The sequence below is a fragment of the Physeter macrocephalus genome, chromosome 8, assembly GCF_002837175.3.
Source record: "Physeter macrocephalus isolate SW-GA chromosome 8, ASM283717v5, whole genome shotgun sequence".
Lineage (NCBI taxonomy): Eukaryota > Metazoa > Chordata > Mammalia > Artiodactyla > Physeteridae > Physeter > Physeter macrocephalus.
The window spans coordinates 83,843,462-83,860,167 of NC_041221.1; the positions used below are offsets into that span (position 1 = coordinate 83,843,462).

General features: G+C 42.2%; 1 protein-coding gene across 3 annotated transcripts in view; it reads left to right on the plus strand.

The window, feature by feature from the left end:
* Positions 1-4,017: 4,017 nt before the first annotated feature.
* VCAN (versican) overlaps positions 4,018-16,706 on the plus strand; it is a 113,488-nt gene continuing 100,799 nt past the window's right edge. The window contains exons 1-2 of one of the 3 annotated variants that reach the window (XM_007107162.4): positions 4,018-4,479; positions 16,132-16,207. In XM_007107162.4, the coding sequence (XP_007107224.2) occupies positions 16,138-16,207 (70 nt within the window). In that variant the 5' untranslated portion in view covers positions 4,018-4,479; positions 16,132-16,137. The remainder of the gene's footprint in view (positions 4,480-16,131; positions 16,208-16,706) is intronic. The other 2 variants (XM_007107163.4, XM_007107164.4) reach the window with 2 other exon arrangements.

Sequence of the window (16,706 nt, forward strand, 5' to 3'; positions counted from 1 at the left end):
ATGGCATTTTTGATACTCTCCTCCAGGCAGCCTCCCCAGAGCAAGTACAGATGTGCTGAGCCATTTGGCTGCAGCGTGGACCTACTCAGAGAGCCTCCCTTCTCCCCAATGAAGTCATCTCCTCTCGGCAGCCCAGCCTTTCCCATCACTCCATGTTGGAACTTGGCTTTGGCTTGCATAGTTCTGTCATGATGTAGATGGTCTTCCAGTTAAGTTCTGGAGAAATCTACCCAACCATGAACAGGACATTTACAGCAAAAAAAAAAAAAAAAAAAAAAAAAAAGAACTCTTTTATTGAAAGAAACATTTTACTGTAACATTTTGATTTGGAGGTTGGGGAGCAAAGGCTTGGTATCTGATTTCTGGGGGAAAAAAATCACATTCTTCATGGCTTTCTAAGGATATTTGTCTGTATTTAATTTCTCTGAGTAATTTATATACTTCAGGCTAAAGTGTAATGAGCTTGTCACCATCGCTTTGCCTTTTGTAGGGTTTCTTTTATTTTTTAAAGAAAGCAACAAAGACCTTATATTATTGAATAGTTCTGCATTTCCTAGAAACCAAAGAAGATTTGAAGTGTTGGGTAAAATGTCTTTCCCTAATCTGTAAATTTTTTTTTTAAAGCAATCTTAGAGGGTTGACTTCCTTTTTCTAGGGTCTTTGGAATTCATTAAAGGTGCATTTGTAATCTTTCACATTCTTTCAGCACCCAGAGAGGATATTTGCTTTATTGTGCCTAGGATCAGCCAGATCAGGGACTTGAAATGTGAACTGTTTTCGGAGTGTAGATGGGACTGGAACCTTGTCATTCCTAGTGCAGCAACAGATAATACGATGTCTAAGAACACTTCACCTGATCAATAAAAAAGGAGAAGACTGAAATGTGATCCTAAAGGACCTCAGAAGGAGGTTTAGATAAAGATAATGAAATTCTCTGGAGACCCACCTGACATCTACACCTTTCTTCTCTAAGTCTTTGGCTGGCTGCCCTCTGACCTCAGCCAAGTTCCTAAAGACAAGATCGAGGCAATGAAGCAAGGCACGTAGCTTCTGGCTTCTGGTTTCTTGTAGACACCAACACTGGGAATGAAGAGCTTGTTTTATCTTCACCTGGGACCATGGAGTTTACATACAGAACATCCCCAGTACAAGGACATGATTTAAAGGGGAATGCACAGAATGATATTTTAATTACTGTTTAATTCAGACAAGTGTATTGGGCAAATGTAGTTTTAGTTATAAAAGCTGCAAATATATATTTTCTCATTCAAGAACTTTTGATGATTTTTCAGACATAGGAGAACAAGAAATAACTTTCTCTCATTCTCTTTTTCTTGATTAAAGAAAGAGAGAAAGGAAGGAAGGAAGGAAAGAAGGAAGGAAGGAAAAGGAGAAGAGAAGAAAGGGAAGGGAAGGAGAGAAAAAACAAAGAAAGAGAGATAAAGATGTCCTCAAGGAGAGTTACATAGAAATAATACAGCTGTAGACTCTATCCTGGATGTACCAGGTATGCTTTCCTTTTTATTCTTTCTCTATCATAAATAGCTAGAGGGTGAAACCTGCCTTAGAGAAAGAAAGCAGATATTCAGCGGTGTCATTTCATTCTGGTTATTTGACAGCTTGAAGAAGCATTTAATTTTCTAAATAATAATGTTACAAGCCAAGGTAAAGAAAAGGCATGCAGTTTAAAGCTTTTCAACTTTGTCCAAGTTCTGACTAGTTATGTCTGCCTGAGAAAGTGCCTTTGCCCCGTAGAACTACTCAATCAAGAGTTGTAATGTCTATGGACATTACAAGGAACCAAAACGTTGGAGGGCTGGAGAAACACATTTGGCAAGATAAAGGAAAATATCTCAGTATGTAAGGAGTAGCTGACCCATAATTTTAATCATGTTCCATTATGTACAGATGGTATTATTTGTAGTGAATGTTAACCATTAACATTTGCTTGAAAATGGATATTAATCTGCTATTAGTTTCTTGTTTCTGCTCTAGGTCTCCTTTGTAGAAAAGTTTTACTTAACTGTATTATGAAGGGAGAACAGGGTAATGGGGAGATAATAAGCTTTTCAGATTGGCAGATCTACCACTTAAAAAGTGGCCGTGGGCAGGACACTTAAATTCTTTGGAACTCAACTATGTTCACTCAAATTTAAAAATGAGAATAATAATATATACCCTGAAGTGTCTCAGAGAAAGATCTTACCTAATGCCTGGGTAGAAACTTCAGTAAAAACTCTTTTATATCATTTTTCTCCCTTTCCGAGTGAGCTCATCTTGGTTATAAAGATGCTATGAGGAGCACTGAAAAGACCACTGGACCAGGAGTCAAGAGTTGTGTGCTGGTAACAGCTTTGCTATTAATCGTGTGATTTTAGGAAAGTCACTTTCTGGGCCTTAGTTTGCTTATCTGTTAAATGTAAAGGTTGAACTCCAATTCTGTTCTATGACTCTGTTATTCTAAATATATTTTAATGGACTAGAATCTCACTGTTGGAAATGGTCGTATAATAACTGTACTAAGAATAAATAAATCATTGTGAAAACAAATAAGTTGATTTCCAAATCCTAGAATTAATAGTTACATCGTTCACTGTAGTGAGCTCATAGATAGATAGATAGATAGATAGATAGATAGATAGTTAGACAGATAAATAAATAATGCACATTTTGAGGACTGAAGTTCTCCTAACAAATCTTCTGCCTGTTTATTAATTAAAATCTATGATCATGCAGAACACATACAACTTTCAAAAGAAACATTACAACAAGAGTCTAGGCTGCTACAAGTTTTAAAGTATGAGCTTAAGCCAACCTACTCAAAGAAATTCAGAGTGAAAATGGACTTTCTCCTTTAATCATCCATCACTCTGTGAGGTGTTGTGTTTGATATAATTTTATAAGTAGCGACTTCAGATAGAAGAATTATCTCATTTTCCATATTTGGAATACTTCCATATTTGTGTAGAAAGAAAAGTTTGCTCTCCACTCCAGTATCCCCAGTGTAAAACCGATGTGCACCTTGGATTTATTTTGTTTCCATTGTATAAACTCAATACTTGACTTCAAAGAAAAGTAAGATACAAAGTCCCTCTTTTCTAAGGAGCAGAAATCCTTTGTGTCAACTGGTTGACCCTTGCTCTGTCAGGTCCTATTGGAAGTCTTTTGTAACACAATGCAGGGGACTCTTCCATGTGTTGATGTTGTTTACATAGTCGGGTGGACCTGGCTAGATATAAAAATCACATAAACTCATGAAAGATTATGGTCCCGTTTCCTGACCGCAAGGATGATGATTGATATATCCAAGGAACCTCTGTTACTCAGAAAAATTGTTAAATGTTCTACCATGAGGGGCACTTTGAAACACTGAGGGGAAGAAAGAAAGAAGAAAGCTGAATCTAGACTTCTGTAGGTTTGTGGCAGGGGAAGAGGATCTGTTTGAATCCGACAAGAGATTTGCTTCGGGGAATTTCCTGTCCAGCCCATTATTACTGGGGTCTTTGTAGATTGCGCAATGACGTTGGGTTCCCCATTGGGCAGCTCCCGGGGAAAGCAATGGGGAATTCTTACACTTTCCCTCTAGGTCTCAGAAGGATCTCGTTTTCTCAGTGTCTCTTTCAGGTTGGCAGAAGCCAGGAGCCTGACACTTCCCTCAGATGGGACAGGCAGCCTCGGCGGCCGCGTAAACACACTGTAACCAAGTTCTTTGCTGATTTTACAGAGTTTCATTTGCTCCCAAGAAGAACTGACGGTACTCAATTGTCTAGTGCTGGCCTGCCCCACAGGAGCCTGGGGGCTCCTTTCCCCTAACCCAGAACTAGCAGCACGGGGGGCGGGGAAGCGGGGGTGGGGAGGGGTGGGAAGGCAGTGGTTTCCTTGCGCACAGCGCGATGTTACTTAGTGAGCCGCTGAATGGGGAGCGCTGCTGTCCCCAAGCCGATTGGTACTTCTTGTCAGGAAGAAACGCCGAGAGGTGGGAGTGCCTGGGGAGGGAGGCAGGCGGTCCCTACCGCAAGCGCGGGGAGCTGCCTTTCCGCTCCTTTGCCTGCTTTCCAAGCCTGGGCTTTTAGGAGTGGCTGAAGCTGCGGAGCGCTTGAGGAGCCTGTGAATGAACCCTCCTCCTCTTCCTCCTCCTCCTCCTCGCTGAGTCTCCTCCTCGGTGCTGACGGTACTGTGATATAATGATGATGGGTGTCACAACCCGCATTTGAACTTGCAGGCGAGCTGCCCCGAGCCTTTTCTGGGGAGGAACTCCAGGCGGGCGGGCGCAACAGCCGCGAACATTAGGTGCTGTGGACAGGCGCTGGGACCGGGCTCTGCGGTCAGCCCCGCATCCTCCCGCATCCTCCAGCACCATCCCGCACCCTTCCCCAGGCCACCGCGCTTCCTATGTGACCCGCCCCGGCAACGCCGAGCCCATTCGCGCAGCGCTGAGGTGAATTTTTCCCCTCAACTGCAGTAAAGCCGCCTTTCAAGGTAATCACGTTTCTTTTGTTCCCCCTTAAAAAAAAAAAAAAAAAGAAAAGAAAAGAAAAAGAAAAACTTATAGGAGAAAAAAATCGAGTTTAGAAAAAAAGAAGTACGTTGTAATTGGTAGAAGGCTTTAATTAAGGCTAAGAGAACTAGCTCTGAGAAATTAAGAAAATATGTGCACTGTAAAAAATGCAGGTAACTTTCAGAAGGATGTTTGGAGAGAAGAATACAGAGGGACCTTGGTGCTGAAAAAGATCCAGACAAAAGAAGCCCGGGGTGCGGTGGGAGTAGAAGGACAAATGGAATTGGGGGAAGGGAGGGAAGGGAATGCAGGGAACCCCTAGAAACGTCGTGGGGTCTTGAGCTGGAGAGGAGGGACCCGTGGCACCTTGACCCTTTTTTTTTTTTTTAACCTGCTCGAGGCAAAAGTTTGAATGGGGACCACCGAGACTTGCCCACATACAAGTCCCCGAAGCCGCCTTGGTGCAGGCCACCTGGTTCCCGGCCCCTGATGTGTGGTCAGTGCCCGGCGTTCCTGGAAAGCTGTTCCCAAGCAGCTTCTGACAGGGAGATCCGGGACCTGCGCGGACGTGACCCCCTCAGCCCGCAGGCGGTCTGGGAGGAGGTCCGGTCGGGGAGGTGCAGGGTCCCCGGTCCGCGTCTCTTCGGCGACGCGGGGGCTGTCAAGGGTCTCTCCGGTGCCCCTGGGTTCTTTTGTCCTACGCGCGGTGCGCCGGAGCCGGCCGGGAGGGAGCAGGGGATGGGGGTGGGGTGTTTGGAGCGCCGCGGAGGTCTGCGAGGCGCCAGGGCGGGAAAAGCTTGCCCCGAACCAGTAGGGATGTGCAAGAATTTTATCTCACCCTGAGGAGCGAAGTGGAGGCTTTTGCTCTGGCCTCAACGAGACCAGCGCTCAGATCGCTCTTCAGACAAAGGTGGCGCGGGGACCCGAATCTGGGGCCTCTAGGACCAGCCCTTTCGCCCGGACTACTGCAGTCCTCCTTTTCCTTCCATTTCCCCACCCCCTCCCAGCCCGCGGCCCTAGTTGAGCAACTTTACTGGCTGGTTGTGCGGCGGCGGAGAGCGAGTGGCGGCAGCTCCGGGGGACGCCCTCGGCTGGAGCGCCCCAACGCCCTGCGGAGGCGTGGGCGCCGCCGGTCTACATCCCTGGTGCGTGAGGGCTGGGGGGCATCAGGGTTGTCCAGGCTCACTGTCTGTGTCACTGGGCGTGGAGCAGTCAGTGGGTTAGGCAGCGGAGAGCGAGGTAGAAAACTAGTGTCATAGCTTAAACTATTTGCTCTCGGATCCAGCTGCGCCGTAGCAAGTCCTGCAAGTCCCCGGGAGATGCTACGGGAGGGAGGATAAATCTACGCGGCGCCTGGAGAGCTGTCCCGCGGTGCGCACACCCACAGGCGGAAGGACAGTCTCGCCCTCTGTGTCCCGTTTCTCATCTTTGTCTCTCCCTCTCTGTCTCCATCTTCTCTGCCTCTCTTCCCCTCTTCCAGCCTCTGCTTGGTCTCTTTCGCTCCTGCGTCCCCTCCCCCCACGGCTGACAAATGAATGGCTAGTGTGAAATCCCTGCCTCCCCTGTCCGCGGAGGCTGGCAAGGAGGGAGGAGCGAGGGAGGCGGTGCGCTCCTTCGGATCTACCCCCACTAGCAGTGCTTCGAGCTTGCAGAACCCAGATGTCTAGGAATAGGGAGTTTCTTGGTGGGTGTGGGCGCCCCCTGATGGAGAAATGCAGCACATGTGGAGGACAACGAGCCCCCCCGCCACCCCAAACCAAATGAGCCGCTTTCACAGCCATGTATTCAAGGATGGAGCACCCTAGCTTCCCCTTTAGTTGTTAGTTTTCTACTTCGGAATCTGCGACGTAAATCTAGGGGTTTGGAGGGCCCAGGAAGGAGACTTGTCTTTAAGGGCCGAAGCGCCTTCTCCCGAGTCAGCTGGGACATGCGCGGCACTCTGGGCCAAGCCTGCAATTTGGTGGACTAACGCACGTGGCCAAGGGAGGATCCAGGTTTCGGGGGGCTTGGCGCTCAATCTTGGGCGTCACTTTAAGAAAGATCATACAGAATGCCTTACTTTTGGAAATTTTATTAAGGCCCACGACCACTCGAACCCAAAGCTAGGGCCCCGCCCCAGACCATTGCCTAAAAAGGGACCCTAATCCAACGTTTAAATTTCCTCAATTTCACAACACTCGCCGAACGTGGAAATTTGGGAGGAGGGCGCCGGGAGGAAAAAGGAGAGAAGGGAAGGAAAGGGACGGTGGGGAGAAGGGGAAGAAGAAAGGAACAGAGACGGGGCACATGCACGCAAACAGCCGGGAGCGGACCGGCCGGGTTCCTTTCAAGGTTTTGGACTAAATTTCGCGTCTCCTTTTAAGCCATTGTTTAAATCCCCAAAGCGATAACAAACCCTACTGAAGCGGCGTGCTGGGAGTGAAGGCGGAGGAACTAGCCCCTTTGAGAGGCTGGGGCTGGGGGCATCTCTCCACTCCTCAGCCCGCGCGAAGGGAAGAACCGCACCGGGCGCTTCCCGCAGCGCCTGGGCTCACCAGCCGCCGCCACGTGGGCTGGGGCTTCAGCTCCCGGCCCGAGACGGGTGTGACTTCTTGGGCTCGGAGACAGCTGCACTGCGGGACCGGCAGTCGCTCAGCGCAGAGGCTGGCAGGGCGCCGCCTGGGTCCCCGCCCAGAGGCCAGTGGGGGCGTGGCTTTAGTCCTTCCGCGGGACAGGGGCGGGGCGGGGAGAGCTGAGCCGCTGGGCGGGGAGAGCGGAGCGGCGGCTCACCCAGCGCTTAGGCTCCGGGAGGCTGCTGGAGCCGACCAGACTTCTATCCTGACGGCGCTAAACACTCTTATTAAATAAAAAACCATTTGAATTTTTTTTTTTGCCTTGCTTCTTGGGAGTGGTAGGAGGAGTTTTCCCCTTGCGACAGAAAAGAAGTAAAGATATACTCCAAGCAAACATTTTCGGCAGAAATATGAGACGAGTTTATCCTGTGATCCATACATTGACTTTAAAGATCACTTTTAGTCAATTACAGGATAATCACATTCCATACGTCCTAAAGAGTTCGTCTAGCATGGCAAACAATTATCATTGACAGGTCTGATAGATTCCATGAGCGCAAACCTTAAGGGCTGTGAGTGTAACCCTGGTCCCTTTGCGTCAGGAGCTTTAGCTCAGGCCCGGCCCATAGTGGGAGCTCAGCTCATATTTATGAAATGACTGAGCTAGTGACTAGGATGAATGCGTCTCAGAGTTGATGCCGCCACTTAGTGCTACATTTTAGACTCTCCTACTTCCCTTTATCTTGGAAGAACAGAGTTTTGTTTTGTTTTTTTCTTTGCGGTACGCGGGCCTCTCACTGCCGTGGCCTCTCCCGTTGCGGAGCACAGGCTCCGGACGCGCAGGCTCAGCGTCCACGGCTCACGGGCCCAGCCCCTCCGCGGCATGTGGGATCTTCCCAGACCGGGGCGCGAACCCGTGTCTCCTGCATCGGCAGGCGGACCCCCAACCACTGCGCCACCAGGGAAGCCCCCTTCCTTTTTGACTCCTAAAAGCTGTGGCCTAAATTCTTTTAAACACTGCTTGGCAATTGTGCCAACCCTACAGTGAAAATATTCCTCTAAAGACCTAAAATGGGATGTTTTGAGTCTACTATAAAAATAGGAAGGCGTCAATGGAAACAACAACTAGTTTTCTGAGATAAAATCTGTTCCAGTTTGGGGAATATGTAACTTGGGATGTGAGGGTATATCAAGCAGAAGGTCTCGGAGGCCGACTTCTGGTTCTGAGTTCTATGTAAAAAAAGGAAGATTTTACAATTGTATGTCCCTGTCCCAACTAAACTGCAAAGGGTTCCATGGGTTCCAGAGTGGCTGAGCAATTCCTGCTCCGGCAGGAAGTCCACGGTCCTTCACCTTGTGGGTGATGGGAAAAGGGAGGAGATTCAAGACAATCGCTGAAGATTTGTGTAAGAATTCAAAGTTTCGCTTTGTTTTCCTTAGTAGATAAAAAAAAGAAATATGAAGTTAGCCCTAAATTTTATTTCCTGTTTTTAATTTAAAGTTTAAAAAGACTTTAATTTTAACTTGAATTCAAATTTAAAGTTTGAAAAGAATCCCCCTCGATTTATATACGTTTACAAACATAGGTTTCTTCTTTTTCCCTGTGCCTACAAACTGGAAGGAAATACCTGTGCTATCCTAAGATACCTGTATCTGCACCCTTGTAAATTGTTTGGAAAGGACCTAAAAAGTTAATTTAAGGCTGAATATGATTAATGTTAAAGATATAGTCATTGTTCTTTCTTTCCTCACATTATTACTCTTAAATACTTCGTGGTTAATGATTGGTCAGTAATTGAACATCAGAGCCTTTGAGAGCACAAAGATCAACCAACACTGTCACCCAACAGCCATATAACTAAGCTCTTTTTGCCTAGTGGGATTCAAACATTTTTGTTGACTTTATTCATGGACAAACATCACTAGATACTGTATTTAAAATGGGATATTGCCCTGTGACTGAACAGAACTTCTCCAGACCCATGGTTCTTTTGAGGAAGAGAATGAATGACTGTAGTAGGCTATTATTCCACCACCCACCTAGAGAAACCAGTTAGGACTCACAAATACTCATTGTTGGGGGTTACTGGCTCTGGTATGAGAAAACATGCTGATTGTTGCATAGGTCTGTACTTTACCAGAAAACACAAGGCCCGTACTCTCTCTGATTTGGAATCAGAACAAGGAGAAGTAGAGATAAATGTCTTGGCCAAGCTCCACTTCAGTTAGTGAACGTTTGCCAGTTTCCTCTCGTAGCCTAAATGTGGTTAATTACTTATATATACATTTATACATTTATATTATGTATACGTTCTCCAGGGTATTTGACTGCCGTGTTCTTATCACTGAACGTGCCAGGGGTGGTTCTATTTCAGTGGTCAGTGCAAAGCATCTTTATGTAATGTGTTTGTTTGTTGTGTTTCCCTGAAATGCCTCTGGAGAGATCTATCATCTTTAAAAGGGTGTAAATGCAGATCTACATTTAAATTTACCTTTTTCTCTGTACACATCCTTCCTTTTTCTGTGTACATCCTACCTCATTCTTCTTAAGAATTTTGAGAGGTGTTTATGTCTATAAACATGAGATTACATAGTTTATGATAAATGCATATATAATATATAAGTTATAATGTTTTTATTATTAAATTACTGAGTTGGTATTACCTGTGGTGTAGTAGAAGGAGCACTAGACTTAGAATCAGAAAGCTTGAGTTGCCTTTCCTTGTTGAGGAAACCAGGTTAGACACACTTTTAGACATTTGGTGTCAAAAATCTATTAAATGGATATGCAGTTATAAACCTCAGAAGGGTGAATACCTGTGAAAGGGCTTTGATAAATGAGAACTCCACAAACAAATGGTGTTAAGATATATCCCTGGGGCTCATATTGATCTAATTCTATGATCTTAATAATAACAGCATTACCCAAATCATGTATTTCCTACGAAACCTACAAAATGTGTTAGAGAGGGACATACTGTTTTAAGAATTGTCTAGTTTCACACTTGTATGTGGAATCTAAAAAAAACAATACAAATGAACTTATTTACAAAACAGAAATAGACTCACAGACATAGAAAACAAAATTTAGAGTCACCAAAGGGGAAAAGGGGAAAGGGATAAATTAGGAATTTGGGATTAACAGATAACACACAACAATATTTAAAATAGATGAACAACAAGGACCTACTGTATAGCACAAGGAACTATATTCAATATCTTGTAATAACCTGTAATGGAGAAGAATCTGAAAGAAGAATATATATATGTGTATATCTATATCTATATATCTGAATCACTGCTGTGCACCTGAAACTGACACAACATTTTAAATCCATTATACTTCAACTTAAATAGAAAAAGAATTATCTAGTTTCATTGAACAGAAGACAGAGTCCAGAAACAGGCTCAAACGAACATGGTAATTCAGTGGAAATGAAGAATTATTCAATAAATGGATTGGGCACAGTGGATTGGTTCGCTCAAAATACAAGTCAATCTTTACCTCATTTCTTATCCCAAAATAAAGTTAAGATGGATCTAATATGAAATGTAGGGAATGACATTTAAAAAAATAACTAGAGGAAATTATAAGATTTTTAAAATAATAAGCTAGGAGTAAGGAAACCCGTGCTAAGGAAAAGGTGAAACCCGTGCTAAGGAAAATGTAAAACCCAGAAGCCATACTAGAAAAGATTAATAAATCTGACCAATAACAATTAAATTATTTACATGAAAACAAATAACACATCTGGAAAATATTAGCAACATATGAGAGACAAAGAGCTAACAACGATTTTGATATGCCAGGACCTTTTACAAAAACTAAACCACAATCTATCAAAAAGAAAAATTGGCAAATGTTTTATGCAGGCTGCTGGCAGAAAGAGAAAAATAAATGTTTTAAAATCATCTGAAAAATTGCTCAGTTTCATTCATAGTTAAAGAAATAGTAATTAAAACAACAATGATATTCTGCACCATTTTTTCATCAATCAGAGCCATAAAGATAAAAAAAGTTCAATGAAAGTTTGTGTTGGTCAAGTTGTGGGGAAACTGGATCTCTCATATATGTAAATAGGTTCATCTTTGTTAGAAAGTGATTTGGTAATAGCTATCAAAAAATTTTTTAAATGCATATTCCTTTTGACCCAGCAATTCCTCTTCTAGATATTGTCATATAGACATTGGTATGAATGTCACCCAAAACAAATGGCCAAGGATGCCCTTTGCAGCAGTATTTCATAGCAAAAATTTGGAAACACCTTAAAGGCTCATCACAGGAACTGGTAAAATAAAAGATGCTACATTTATCTAGGGGAAAACTATGCAGCTGTTAAAAATGACACAGACACACTGTATTAGCTGATTCAGAATATTCTCCGAGATAAACTGTGTTTTAAGTGAAGAAAGTAATGTACCAAATAGTGTAAAATATGCACCCAATTATGTACAAAATGGGCCTATTCATTCATTCAACAAATATTTACTGGGTGTCCTGGGCATTGTGGATACAGCAGTGAACAAAACATCAAAGGCTACGTTCCTGGAGCTTATATTATAGAGGGCAGAGAAAGGCAATTCCCAAAATATACATATACAATGGGGAGATGTGCTATGATGTAAATAGAGCATGAGAATGGGAATGGAGAGTGCACTGTGTTTTAGATCAAGGAGGAACAGGTTCACCAGGCAGAGAACAGAGCAATACTAAGGAGCAATGACATGAAAAAGCTTAGCCAAGTCCAGGTGCAGGAATCCAGTCACATGTTAGTGGTATATTCACATGGTGCCATTATTCCTGTGAAGCAAATTCATGACACTTCATGTTTAAACCATGATATCTCTCTCTGCATTACAGCGTTTCCTCCTTTGAGAAAGCACTCCGTAGCAACATGATAGACAATGCTCTTTACATCTACTTTGTGGCTGAGGTATCCTGGACAATTGGTTGTCTAGGGTAACTAATTCAAAAACTAGAAGACAAACCACTGTGTCTGCATCCTTAAGTCACCCTTTGCTCAGTGGAGCTTCCCCAAGATCAAGGGAGAATACTAAATATCTGTTTACTAGAACCTTGGCTCTCTCTTTCTCTGAAGCAGCTCATCACCGGCCTGACCGTTATCCCCTCTGCAGACATCTCTTATGGATAGGAATCCTGTTGACCTTGTCTCTTGTGTCCCCCAGGCAATTAAACAGCTTCAGTCAGCTGTGACTTGATTGTTCAATGACTTTTTCCTCTTCTCATTGACTTCACTGGAATAGAAGACTAAATATAGGCACTGGCTGTCATATCTCCCAGGTCTTTCTCTGCAGACAGACTCGTTATCACTAACAAATAATGCTTACAAGACCTGCACAGAAGAGCAGAAGAATAGAGATGGGGGTCGGAGTGGTGCTAAAAACAAAGAAGCTCCAGAAAGTTTCTCATTTAGTAAAATCAAAGAAGGCAAATGGTGTGCTTTAACAACCATGACCATGAACACAGTCTTATAAAAATTAGAGAAATGGAATGACATCCCTGGAGTCTAAGGAAGAGGCAATGGAAATATAGTTCTGAGGTCAGAACTTTGGGCATTTGAGTTGCAAACTCTGGTGTCTACAGGGAACAGGCATGGAGTGGAAATGGATGAGAGGCCAAGTGGGGCCAGTGATAAGCTTGAATGCACGGAGCCAAGGCCAGAGGCTGCTGCTTGCTTAGTGCTAATGATTGGCCAGCTAGTATATGGACCTTGAGCTGCTAGGTCTGATTTTCCAAAAGAAGTCAGAGATCTGGGACTTGGTGTGAACTCTCCAATTTTTAAATGTTGGCAACTTATTTAAACATATTTTTGCAAATATATTTAAAACATGACTGATCTCTCCCTTGCACTTTTAATGCACTGGCTCCTTCCCTAGCCTTGTCTTAGTGACAGTTTTACTTGAGCAAGTGATGAGTATACTTGTTATATGGATGAAGAACTGTTTCCTCCCCTCCCTCAAAAAAAAAAAGCCACTTTTATAAGGATGAAGTATGGCACAAAGAGTTAGACTTTTGAGTATCTGCCTTGGACAGGAGATCAGGATGCAGAAGACCCATTCCTGGTCAGGATTACATCTTCCCCTCTGGTTTTGTTATAAGATCCAACACTCTAGATATTGACAAACATCAGATATTATTGAGTCACAGTAAATATTAAATGTATTTCAGGTGTTAATTGGCCCACTCACCCATGTTTAAAGAGATTGTTGACACTTCTCTTCAAAGTGTATTTCTGAATAGGAAATAGGGGCATTGGTCACACATTTGGTCAGCAAACCTACCTCAAGGGTCTACTCTGAAGCTGGCACTGTGGGTGAAATATTGTGGGAATTAGTAAGCTGAATGTGATACCGGCCCTGCCTTCCAGAAGCCTACTTTTCTACATAGGAGATAAAACATGTTTCTAAATAATGATTCAGAGCACATAGAAATAAGTTATAGGACAATTTACTGTGAGCATGAAGTTGTACACAGCTATAGTAGTAACCCAGGTTATAATTTTCAAATCTAAGAGCTTTAAATACTTTTCTTTTTACTACTAGTGATATGAAACCAGGAAGAGAACACTGGTAGAAAGCTTGAATTAGAAATTTTAATAATAAATATTGAGTACTGAATATGCTGTGTATCACTAAGCTATATTTTATATACATTCTTTTATCAATTCTCATTGTACTGCTTTTCACTATTAAATAGCTACTGGAAATGAGAGAGTTAGTAACTTACCCAAAATCACAGAATATAAGCAGAAGATTTGGAACTTGAAATCAGGGCTATTTGACAATGGAAATAGACTTTTAACATTAAACTTATAAAAGTTTCCTGAAAAAAAGAAAAAAATTAAGAAAAATGTTTCTTGAAGGACAATAGGAAATTATTGTTTGTAAGCACAATTAAAGAAAAGTTTCTTATTTGGATTCAGTTAGTACTCATGGAATACACTGTCTTTAATAGCATTGTATGATACAATCTAAAATTTCATTTTGTTGAAAACTGTAGGGCACGTGAAATTGATATCTTAATTTTTCCCTGAAATATTGTTATAGTATTGAGATATAGGTATATACTTCCTGCTTGCTGTGGTATCTTATTAGAAAAAAGAAATGTGGAAACCTAATTTCCCAGTTAGTGTGTAACAACATCTATTAGCATATCTCAGTAATTATATGATAAATAAACTTAATTATCAAGGTTACTATAGGATTATCAGCTGTATACTTTTCATTGTGAGTTGTCAAATGGCCTATTGATGGAAAATATGAGACATATAATGTATTAGGTAAAAAAATGGTCTTCAGGACATATCTAGAATTTTATAATTTTTTTAGAAAGGTTCTAACACTTATTTCAATATATATAAAATAAAACAATCAGGTAGAGAAGAAGATCAAGCCATAAAGGTATAGCTGTCATAAATTATGAAATTGAATTTGAGCCCAAATTGGACTTGGATTCATTCTTACAGCATTTACTTCTTTTTAATCTAGGTTTTCTAAATCATACACAATTTAGATATTTTCTAAGGCAGTTATGCAGGGCACCAACTCAAATATGTGTCAGTTAGGATGCCTTCAGCGACAAGCAACAAAAATCCTTGATTTTATTGGTTTAAACAATAAAGGAATTTATTATCTACTATAAAGAAAGTTCAAGGTTATGGTTGGCTGTAGGTCTAATGCCTGAGCACTTCAACCCTGCCTCTCCTGATTCTTTCTCAGCTTCATCCCAGAGGGTATCTTATATACTTATGGGTGCAAGATAGATACAACAGTTTCACGAGGTATATCCTATCTTGATAATGTCCAGTGAAGAAAAGCAACCATCGCTTCCTTTTTTCTCTTCTTAAAATGAATATACCTTTCCCAGGAGCAACCCCTCCATGCAAGATCCTCTCACATCTCATTGGCCAAAATTGCATCATATACTCATTCCAAAACCAGTCATTGGCAAAAGAAATGGGACCCATGTAATTGACATAGAATAATCAGGATCATCCCCTTGGCCTGGGGTTTGACCCAGGTTCCACTAAAGTATATGGCTGTGTGAAGGAGGGTAGATACTAGAATGGAATCAGAGTTTTGTTAGAAAAGAGAAAGAGGAATGGCTACAGGATAGCCAACCAACAATGGCTGTTATAGAACAGTCTTAAATGTAACTGAGAAGGGAATAACTGTGGAGATCAAATAACCTTCTGCAGTTCTTCTGAGCTTAGCTCTTTGATTTCTAGATGGTCCCCAACAATGGTACTTATCCTCCTCATAATGATAGCTTCATAGATATTTGAGCTGGAAGGGACCATGCTGAGACCCAGATTTGTTAAATGTCTTCACACAATAAATTAATGGCAAAGCCAGGGCAGGGTTTCTTGACTCTCAGTACAGGGTGTTTTCTTTCATTCTTTACCCTTCAGACAGTTGGAACTGCTTTAAAACTCATGGCAAGCACTGGCCTTTTCTGTAATTAACAGCTTCTTATAATATATTTATTTTGTTTGTTCAGCCTCCTAGAAACTAAATTGAGTTTGTGCTTTAAAAAGCCTGCTGAAATCCTTGTTCTCTATTCTGATACCATGTGCATGAACCACCAACGGGTTTCCTCTTACCTCACATTTGATGTGAATCCCTTTCTTTCAACATCTCTCTCAATTGCTTCCCCATCTTCTCTTGCTCCATCTATGACCAACTTCCTGTTTCTAAATAGATTTGTGGTCACCCCTCCCTCCTAGTGCCAGCTCCTAGCCACTAGTTACTTAGGCTGTGGTCTATATTGTTCTTCCAACAGCCTACCCTGTTGTGGTTGCCCCACACATCCACATCGTTATATGTCCCCAGTTTGGGTTCTGGGATTATTTTGGTAAATACCACATTGGGTGAGAGTCAAACTAATAATTTAAAGTGTTGGGACAACTTCTCCTATTGCAAGTCTCCTCCTGTTTTTATAATCCAAGAGGAGCTGCTTCTTGTACTCTTATTACCTATAATGCACAAATAGAATGTGATGTATGGCCTCCCACAAACCTGAATACTTATGATTTACTTTGTGTTTTTCTTCATTTCTAGGACAAGATGTTGATAAATATAAAGAGCATCTTATGGATGTGCTCTACCTTAATAGCAGCCCATGCACTACAGAAAGGTGAGTGTGGTAACAATTTTTTTAGGACTAATTGAAATAAAAATTGAAGTACTGGGGCATGGAATGGGATTATATAATCATTAAAGTAAAGGATGAATTTTTAATCTATTCATTGCAGAACACTTTTAGCTAAAATATTATTAGGTTGAAAACAGTGGTTTTAAATAAATCAATCATAACAAAATAATGAACCAGGTGCTAAAGAAGCAAGTGGGCTTTCAGTAACTTCCCAGATTACTTTCAGACTGTGCAAAAAGGCTCACATGTGGGGCTGGGCATATCTTTAAGTTCTGCTTTCTTCAACACCGCTCAAAAATTTTCTATATTAAAAAAAAAAGACTATTAAACATTCAGGAAGATAGAGTTTGAAAAAAGTAAAGAAGATAGAGAGAGGGCTGATAGCCAAGTTTTTCCCCCACCTCCATTTCTTTTTTCCTTCCCTCCCCTCCCCTTCCCTTTCCTCCCCTTCCCTTTCCTCCCCTCCCCTTCCCTTCCCTTC